Here is a 10395-nt window from a genome sequence, read left to right as displayed (position 1 = left end):
AAGTTAATTAACTTGCTCGCGAGTGACCACACCCATCGCGAATGGCGTAGTAGAGTTTGGAATGTTGCTGGATAGGCTGTAGTGGAAGAATTATTGCCTTATAAAGAGTTGTTTACTACCGTTGTACTTGAACAAGTTCTTGTAGCAGCTGCTACATCATGTTTTCGTGTTTGCTCCAGCTGCCATTCTTGTTACGGACGAATTTAACTGCAAAAGCGACGAATTCAATTGCAAAAGCGACGAATTCAATTGCAAACGGGACGAATTCAATTGCAACAGCGACGAACTCAATTACAAACGGGACGGATTCAATTGCAACAGCGACGAATTCAATTGCAAACGGGACGAATTCAATTGCAAAGTCGCCGAATTCAATTGCAAAAACCTGTAATATTCTTTTTATTCAAATGAGAAGTGTTATCCATGCAATTTTACAGCACTTTAGTGACAATATGAAGGTTTCTGATCTCAGCACACCCTGAGTAGGCAATAATGAATAATGAATAAAAACCGCCCGCCCGCATCAAAATTTCAAAAATCTGAGCGAGAAACTAGTAATCAAGTTTCATTGGCCTAACTATCTGTACATTATAATTAGCGCATCCCCTCTAGTTGAGATTAATTAACAAGCAATGATAGCTAGCTAGATAAGATCTAATCTTCACATAACAATAGAGCTAAGTAGCTAATTGCAGTTAGTATAATTATATTGCTAGTGGAGGCCTGCACTGAGCATTTCAATACTTGCTACATCAGTACTGAATCACGTAATCATGCACTGACCTATCAATGTCAATCCCACTCCCACCAAGCCAGTACGGGATATGTGGGGGTTGGGCAGCACAAGTACTTTTTTGTGTCAAATCCCCTTCGTCACATGGTGCATGGGACTATATGTGGGATTTGACCTAATAATTATATAATTCGTCCCAGCTAGGTAGGAGAATTTGACTTTCCACTTCATCAAATCCCCACTATATCCACCCTACTGGGGGTGGGGCTTGACATTTATAGGTGCAACAAAAAATACACTTCAATTAGCTTCTTATGTAGCTACAGTGAAACTGTATACATCTGTACACACACATATGTACACATACACACACATACACACACAACAAAAAAATGGTAATATTTTTAACATCATTAGCTATATATAATTATAACTACAGTTAATTGCATCCATGTGAGTTAATTGTATCCATGTGTTTTAGGCCAGTAGCCTGTAACAACAGCAAGCATAAGCAAATAAAACACAGCCCGTATGCTAATCACTACTACTCACTTTGGTCTCCTTCTGTACAGCTACACTTTAATTTTCTCTTGATACAATGTAAAGCAATCCATGAGCAGGTTGTAATCTTATGGTTAATTAGCTATCTATAAAAAAAATAAAGTAATATTGTTAATTCATCTAGAAGAATAAAACAAATATAATGTAATGTTTAATTATGTCTACAGGGAATCTATAGTTACATGGTGCTATAGAGTATCAGTGCAAAGGCACTCTGGGAATACTGAGTGCCTGGGTCATGTTACATAAACTACCAATGCCTCCTCCCCAATGCCCAGGGTTATAGTCATATTGGCTAGTGAGGTGTCATGTGCCCCTATTATTTGTCTAGCAGCTACATGATCATGATACACACACACACACACACACACACACACACATGCACACACACACACACACACACACACATACACACACACGCACGCACGCACACACACACACACACACACATGATACATGGCACAATCACACTGCAATTGTTAAACAATCGAAATTAAATAAAATATATATGTACCACATGGATTGCAGAATGAAAATAGAAGGGTGGTCATAGTATAGTTCAGTCCAGTGGTTCGATGCACACATATGGTAATCCCAAATGAAACAAAACCACACTGGTTAAATGGTACAATGGTTGGTTGAACAATAGAAGTTATATTTATGTACCACATGGATTGCATAATAGAAAAAGGAGTGGTTTTTTTTGTGTGTGTGTCTGGCTGTTTAATTTAGAAGCCAATGTGGTAGCAATGGTTATAATTAGCACTGGTCACTTCCATTGTTTGAGGCTTGGTCTAATTGTTTTGCATGTCTTCCATCTAAAAAAAAAAGTATCCTGCCTGCTTTAATTTCGACTGAGACAACATGCACGACTTGTACATTTCATCTACACCACAATCTAGCTATCTATATATCAACTGCATGTATTGTTAGCTTGTAGCTGTACCATAACTGTCAAATCGATAAATTTTTTTTTAAACAAAAAAATGAATAAACAAAAATAAATCAACTGGCTAATAACTATATAGCAGACGATATACTGGGGAAGACAAAGGAAAATTATTTTTAAATTAATTAATAAAAGTATCATATAATTGTCATATGGTCTGGCTGTATAGCTACACTGACTACAAGCCTGGCTAGATTTGAAATTGTTTGGACGTATGAAGCGATATGATTGTAAAACGATCATATAATTATAGCCATAAAGTGGTTGTATGCACCTTTTGATGCACTGCACAAACTATATATCCTCTCCTCCACCGGTACTTTACTTGTGCTAGTCATGATTCCCCCCTCCCCCCCCCTTTTTCACACACTCTCCACATGTTTGCCGTACTTGCACGCACACACACACACACACACACACACACACACACACACACACACACACACACACACACACACACATGATACATGGCACTATCACACTGCAATTGTTAAACAATCGAAATAAAATAAAATATATATGTACCACATGGATTGCAGAATGGAAATAGAAGGGTGGTCATAGTATAGTTCAGTCCAGTGGTTCGATGCACACATATGGTAATCCCAAATGAAACAAAACCACACTGGTTAAATGGTACAATGGTTGGTTGAACAATAGAAGTTATATTTATGTACCACATGGATTGCATAATAGAAAAAGGAGTGGTTTTTTGTTGTTGTTGTTGTTGTTCTGGCAATTTATTTTAGAAGTCAATGTGGTAGCACTGGTTATAATTAGCACTGGTCACTTCCATTGTTTGAGGTCTGGTCTAATTGTTTTGAATGTCTTCCATCTAAAATATTTTTTCCACTTGTTTTTTTACTTTACGTAGCCTTTCTCCCTTGACACTAGGGGATTTGACAAATAAATTCACATTTGTACTTAGCTAGCTAGCTATAGATACACATGACACGGCAACTGAGCTCTGCAGCCTTCAGTCCTGGTTGGTTAGCTAGCTACGTAGCTTGGGAACATGCGTGCATGTATATGCATATACTGTAGAATACGGAACACTTACTAGTGTATTTCATAGCCCATGGTCCATGTCTGTTGCAAATCTTCACTGCTTCTTCTCCAGTCATGCCGGATCACTCGTGAAAACCGCTATAATTTTGAATTTGTCACGTGATCGTGAGACTTGGTTGATCATGCGCGTTGCTACGTAACCTGTATTATAAGCACTTTCATGTCAACAGTCATATACAGCCAGATATCATCTAGTTTTATTTTAGTTTCTCTAAACCCCATCCCCATCCTCTCCTTGACTTTCAACTTGTTTGTTTTAAATTTAATGTCAATTTAAAGATTGCATGTGATCACTTACAATACAAATAATAAATAATATGAGCAATGTAGCTAGATAGCTACAATGACTACAATAACAAATATTAATTCAAGTGAAATATACCTGTAATTATAATAATGAAGAAGGTTACAACAAACTACTAGCTAGCTATACAGTTTAACTTTGGTCAACTCTCATCTCCAGCAGTGTCAGTCTCATCTTCTAAGTAACTGCTTACAGCAGTAATCAAGCCATCAAGACCGAGAACTTTGACAGTCTCAAAGTCCGTGTCCCTGCACAGCGGGCAATTTGCTGAATGACTGGTTGCCAGCAACTGCTGAACACATTGTTCACATCCTACGATTGACTTGCAGCACATTGATACAACCATCGGTGGCCTTATCGGGACCACCTGACATATACAACATTTTAATATATCTTTCAATTTGTCCCTTAATGAGATTGGCAATGTCCTTTCAATGATTGATCTTAAGCCTCTAAACTCATCCCTCATATCCCTCAGTTCATTTTTGATCCTTTTGGCAGCACGAGGTGCCAGCTCTTCGTCAATGTCATCGTCAGCATCATCTTGAATCATATTGAGATCCCTCTGTGTCATGACATATAATTTCCTTCTGGGTGCCTTCCAGAAAGCTAACCCTGAAAATGATAAAGTTATACATACGGTAAACCACAAGTCCTGTATTGTTACTGTGTACAGTATATGCACATTGCTTTTACATACAGCTAGCTACCTTGAGTGGCAGATGAATTTTCAATTTTTAGGCCATTATTTGTCACAATAACGTGATCCGATCCCCACTTTTGTTGTATCGCAGCCAATATAAACTCAGTGTGAGCTGTAGATTCTGTGATATTCACAAATATCTGGGCTTTATCATGAAACCTTATTGTCCTGCCGTTCTTTGTTAGCTTGGCTTGCACCAGTTTCACAGTGGAAGATGGTGGAGGACGCCTTGCCACCACCGATCTGAACATAGAGTTAGATGACCCCTGGTAGGGAGTGGACGATGCAAGTACATGTACAGGTGGATTGGTCCCGGGTATACTGCTGTTGCTGCTGTTTAAAGACTGGACATGGAAAGATGGGGTCCCAGTTGGGGTCCTGGTACGGCCCTCTGTCCAGTTCCTGCCTTCCACCAGTAGAGTTGAAAAGGGCATCACACCTTCTTGAGACAGGTTAAAGGTCCCATTCTCACTTGGAAAATACATCGATTCGTCAATACTGTCCTTCAAGAAGACAACTGAAGGGTCAACCTGTATGTGAAAGGAAAAAAATGCAATCTATGAAGTACTTAGCTATAGCTAGTTTAAAACAAAAAAAATATATAAAAAATAAAAAACACCATTATACACTGTACGTATAGCTATGATATAGCTAGCCATAGCAATCCTGCAAGGTAGATCCACGTCCCTCTGTTAGCTAGCTATAGCTAACCTGAAACAAGCGGCGGAGATTTTCAGTAGTCACTTGATGCATGAACACATCAGCTTGCTGTTCTCCCTTCTGCAGGGTAATTCGATCGGATTGAGTAACCCTATCAGCCATATGGTTACGCAAATGCAGTTTATCTGATGCCTGTCACAGCACGTAGGCTATTTATACCTTGTGTGCAGTAGCTACTAGCTACCTCTACTAGACCTCAAACCATACTTTCAAATACAATACACATTATGCTCCTTCTTTGTTCGACCTGCAGCATTCTTTATTAGATACTAGATTTGACACGTAGTTAGCTAGCTACTCTGACATAGAGGTTTAGCTAGGTAATTAAGAACTATATGGCTGCTTGCCAGTTTAGTTCTTTCTTCTAGTACCCACTAACCACAAGTTTCTATACTGTGCCGGAATATATAGCTAAGCATACTTAAGTGTCAAATCCAGTAACTAACAAAGAATGTTACAGGTTGAACAAAGAAGGAGCATAATGTGTATTGTATTTGAAAGTATGGTTTGAGGTCTAGTAGAGGTCTATTAGCTACTGCACACAAGGTATAAATAGCCTACGTGCTGTGACAGGCATCAGATAAACTGCATTTGCTTAACCATATGGCTGATAGGGCTACTGAATCCGATCGAATTACCCTGCAGAGGGCGTTACCGGAAATCCTAGGTCATGAGCTATTTAAAAAAATCGATGGCCAAAGTATAGGCACCCATTGGGGAACTTTCCATACGCGAGGGTTACACCTTTGGGTCTGGGTGTAGGACCTAAAGCACACCGTATATACCATACTTCTGCATAAAGTGTAGCGATTACGAGGGGTTAACACCTGGCTATGAATTTTAAAAAAAACATACCATTTTGGCTTGAAGTTGCTGGTAGATCCACCTGGTGACGTCAAATCTATTCGAGTCTGGGTTTAAACAAATCATTATCACAGCAGAGGTGTTTATCGGTGATTTACTTTCAGCTGACAATGAAACACGACTGGCTTTTCCTTAGTAAAGTTTCAGCATTCTCTCAACGCCATCTTATTTTTGTTCCATCGATCGATTTAAAATGTTTTATCAAACGACAATCCGCCCTTTTTTCATGCCAGGCGCTTACATTGGGGTGTACTTTGTGACAACAGTGGACGAGAGGTTGCTGTCAGAGGAGTATATAGTGGCGAATGGTGATAAGACATGTATTTGCGTACGCTAACGGGAGAAAAGAAGCGCGTGCTACATTTTGACTGGAACGCGAAAGGTATGGGGATGATACACGGCTGTCCTAGCACTGGCAAGCTGGGTAGTCGGTAGTCTATTTAACAATGGGGAGGGATGGCACAGAACACTATGTGATGGTCCCAGAATATGTCTAGCTGACCATTCTTATGAAGAATGTCAATTGTGACCTGCCTAATGTAGCCACCTGCTGAATTAAATGTGTCAATTATACATAAAGTATAAGGTCAGGAAATTTTTTCTTGATTAAATGCTGTACCATCACACTTGAACAGTGCCACAATAGACCGTATTCCAAATGACGTCACAAAATAACATGGCTGTGGCTATTTGGGGTATTCTAACCATTTCGAGTGAGAGTTCCAATGGGGCTTAATAATATTCAAATCGCTATTCAACCCTGGAAGAAGATATTGACCTAAAACTAACAGGTACAATTATAAGGGTATAAAATCTATTCTCTAATGCCAGGTTAAAAATTTTCAGCTGGTTTTCAAAGTTTAGAAGAAAAACTATTGTTTCTTTGCTGTAATAACCAAACCTGGTAATTTCGCCTCGATATCTAGTTTGTTAGCTTCTATATCAATCTTTGAAATCTCGATCGCCATTGGTGATAATACTCGAAAATATAAGAATCCCCCAAATAGAAAATCCGTGTGACATCATTTAGAATACGGTCTATTCATTCTACAATATTACAAGTAACACTACCTTGATATTTTGATCTACTAAAACACCACTGCAAATTAGTGGAGAATACTTATAAATGTTTGAATAACCACTGCATCAAGTGACAGGTAGCTAAGATGCAATATGATGTTTTAAGACAGCACTCTTGTGCTTAACTTGAAAGATAGTGTCACACAGATTTGTTGGAGAGTGTTTTCGTAATACTAAAACACCTTCGTGCCTAGTTATATATATATATAAACAGTGAGGGGGTGCCACACCAACATATCCTGTACTCCTATGTTCATCCTCAGTCAAAGTGGTCAACCTCAAAAAATATGCTTTGACTTCTGACTTTCACTAAAAGTTGCACTTGACTCTTGAATTTAGTACATTTTTGTAAAGTACATTTAAATTGTTCTAAATGTATCAATAGTTGTATATAACTTTTGAGCTGAGAGCTTGTCCTTACTAAGCATACTGTTTAAATGTGTACTGTTAGGTTTTATTGTAAGCATCATCAGGGGCGTAGCCAGGATTTTTTTGAAGGAGGTTCGGATTTAAAGTGGAATGTCTTAAGAGGAAGGCCTGGGTGCTTCCCCTAGACCATGTTACTAAAATAGTGCATACACAAAATATGCCCTTAGGCAGTAAGATTAAAAGGTGCTGTTTGTGCATCTAACTAGCTAAAACCTACACACTGCTGTTTATGCAGCTATAGAAACTATAAGCCTATTGTAAAACTAACTTATCTTTACTTCCAGACAGCATACTGACAGCCAACTTCAATTTCCTAGTGCACGGAAGCCCTCCACACTCGAGTCCCTTAGTTGGCAATACTTTTTTCCAGCTAAACATTATTCTCAGCTCTCAGCTGATCCAGCTGTTGATGGTCAGTAACTTCAGACATGGCTTGTACTCCAGTATGTTGGAGACATCATGTGCCCACAACATTTACCAAATAAACAAATCATTCATCAGGTAAATATACATCAACAATTCACAGTTTGTGCTAACCTGACACATGTATAACACGACCACTCAAGTTCTGCCTTGTAATAAACCATAGAACAGTCCTTCGCCATTTCACTAACGCCATTTCAACCATGCATCACGTACACAATTGATCATGTGATGCAATAGATATGGTTCAGCATTAATGTGATGTGACCCTCAAGAGTAGTACAAAGGAGCACCAGTGGGCAAATAGCTACCGGAGAGCTACAGGGCTGTAAGATTTGGTGTGATTTTTAATTTTTAAGAAATTCTGCTTCTGAAAGGGGGGTTCATCCGAACCCCCCACTGCCTACACCCTTGATCGTAACAAAGTTCTATAGCTTTAGCAATAAATTAATTTTAGCCTTGACAGGCCTATATCAAGGTGGCACTCCAATATATCCTGTACTCTAGTGTTCATCCTTGGTCAAGGCGAAAATCAAAGTGAAGCTAGAATTTTGCAATCAGCCAAAGATAATTGCATTGCAGAAAATGCATTTGCAAACATTATTTGTTGCACTTAAACATGTCTGTTTTGGTGACGATCTGATAGCGATATGCAAAAATGCGGACGATATATGGTTTGCCAATAACCAGTCAGATTTTTTATGTAACACTACTAGTTAAAATAGACACGTTTCACACTGCACTAAATTAATGCCACTTTGCAATGGCCACATAATACATCATAGAAATTTTCTACGGCTTGGCCTAGTGGACATGCATGCAACCATAAAGTACTCAATAAAACACAGTAGTACCATATGATTTTGTGTATATGTCTCCCACCCCTTAGTTGTGAAGCTATGATACCCCTCCCCTCACTATGTTACGCTATTGTATTATTGTGCGTCGTGATGCCCCTCCCCTCACTATGTTACGCTATTGTATTATTGTGCGTCGTGATGCCCCTCCCCTCACTATGTTACACTATTGTATTATTGTGCGTCGTGATGCCCCTACCCTCACTATGTTACACTATTGTATTATTGTGCGTCGTGATGCCCCTACCCTCACTATGTTACACTATTGTATTATTGTCTGTCGTAATGCCCCTACCCTCACTATGTTACACTATTGTATTATTTTGTGTTGTGATGCCCCTGCCCTCACTATGTTACACTATTGTATTATTGTGTGTTGTGATGCCCCTGCCCTCACTATGTTACACTATTGTATTATTGTGTGTTGTGATACACTATTGTATTATTGTCTATTGTATTACTGTGTGTCGTGATGCCCCTACCCTCACTATGTTACACTATTATATTATTGTGTGTCATGATGCCCCTACCCTCACTATGTTACACTATTGTATTATTGTGTTTTGTGATGCCCCTACCCTCACTATGTTACTCTATTGTATTATTGTCTGTCGTGATGCCCCTACCCTCACTATGTTACACTATTGTATTATTGTGTGTCGTGATGCCCCTGCCCTCACTATGTTACACTATTGTATTATTGTGTGTCGTGATGCCCCTACCCTCACTATGTTACAATATTGTATTATTATGTGTTGTGATGCCCCTACCCTCACTATGTTACACTACTGTATTACTGTGTGTTGTGATGCCCCTCCCCTTACTATGTTACACTATCGTAATATTGTGTGTTGTGATGCCCCTACCCTCACTATGTTATTGTGTGTCGTGATGCCCTTCCCCTCACTATATCACACTATTGTGTTATTGTGTGTCAGGATTTCACGTGGCTTTGTCACTCCTTATTACAGATTCATTGCTGTAAAAAAAAATTATCTGATAAATATGTGTATGTCTGACAGTGCTACAATGATTTCAAGCAGCAACTATATTGAAAGGTACATATATTATTGTAACATATAACATACATGTTAGAATACAGTGTATGAGCTATTGTAAAATATAATTTTTGGTACACATTAATATCTAGAGACACTTGCATGTACACATACTACAGACACAAATTCATGCATACATACTGTATACACACTTACATGACCCAACACACACCACACCACATCACACGCACATAACACACACCCAACTAGAAAGACACACATATTACACACACGCACACTATACATGTACATGTACACATACACACTACACACACACACACACACACACACACACACACACACACACACACACACACACACACACACACACACACACATGCACTACACATACCACACTACATTCACGCATGCACACACACACTACACACATGCGCACACATATCTACACACACACAACACACACATGCATACACTCCAGTGGACTATATTATTTATATCTCTTTTACTTACAGATGAGATTCATCACTTAGGGTTGCTTGTTACAAGCATGTCGTTGCTTCTGAATGTATTCCATATACGTAGCAACGAAATGTTGGTATCAACCAAGCCTTTTTTGTATCTACCACTTCTCCATGACACAATGATTGAGTGTGCTATTGAGTGGATGTGCTATCGTACATAGTGA

The 10395-nt window shown here is 39.0% G+C and overlaps 1 protein-coding gene and 2 long non-coding RNA genes across 4 annotated transcripts; 1 reads left to right on the top strand and 2 right to left on the bottom strand.

Annotated features, from left to right (window-relative positions):
* Positions 1-1035: 1035 nt before the first annotated feature.
* On the bottom strand, positions 1036-3408 carry LOC136250253 (uncharacterized). The gene is made up of 3 exons (XR_010698467.1): positions 3304-3408; positions 1286-1380; positions 1036-1223 (listed from the first exon to the last, which is right to left on the bottom strand). It is a non-coding gene; the product is annotated as an uncharacterized lncRNA (long non-coding RNA).
* A 275-nt stretch (positions 3409-3683) lies between these two features.
* Positions 3684-8708, bottom strand: LOC136264516 (uncharacterized). 2 transcript variants are annotated; one of them, XM_066059287.1, is made up of 3 exons: positions 7680-8708; positions 4326-4848; positions 3684-4230 (listed from the first exon to the last, which is right to left on the bottom strand). In XM_066059287.1, exons 2-3 carry the CDS (start codon positions 4801-4803, stop codon positions 3758-3760), a joined length of 951 nt encoding a protein of 316 aa, XP_065915359.1. In that variant the 5' UTR covers positions 4804-4848; positions 7680-8708; the 3' UTR covers positions 3684-3757. The 2 variants fall into 2 exon arrangements, with proteins under 2 accessions (XP_065915359.1, XP_065915351.1); XM_066059279.1 differs by lacking the exon at positions 7680-8708 and adding an exon at positions 5894-6349.
* Positions 6115-10261, top strand: LOC136264533 (uncharacterized). Its single transcript, XR_010705163.1, has 3 exons — positions 6115-6284; positions 9663-9749; positions 10223-10261. It is a non-coding gene; the product is annotated as an uncharacterized lncRNA (long non-coding RNA).
* The last annotated feature ends 134 nt before the right edge of the window (positions 10262-10395 follow it).

Source organism: Dysidea avara, chromosome 1 (genome assembly GCF_963678975.1).
Source record: "Dysidea avara chromosome 1, odDysAvar1.4, whole genome shotgun sequence".
In the NCBI taxonomy this organism is placed as follows: Eukaryota; Metazoa; Porifera; class Demospongiae; order Dictyoceratida; family Dysideidae; genus Dysidea; species Dysidea avara.
The sequence above is the reverse complement of the archived record's forward strand: the minus strand, read 5'-3'. Positions and strand labels throughout refer to the sequence as shown.

Bases quoted from the DNA above. Each gene is read 5' to 3' on its own strand.
- LOC136264516 (XM_066059279.1), bottom strand. From the start codon at position 5,968: ATGATTTGTTTAAACCCAGACTCGAATAGATTTGACGTCACCAGGTGG. The intron at 4,849-5,893 runs GTATGTTTTTTT...TTTCACATACAG, and splicing joins AGCAACTTCAAGCCAAAATG to GTTGACCCTTCAGTTGTCTT. The intron at 4,231-4,325 runs GTAGCTAGCTGT...TATCATTTTCAG, and splicing joins AAATTCATCTGCCACTCAAG to GGTTAGCTTTCTGGAAGGCA.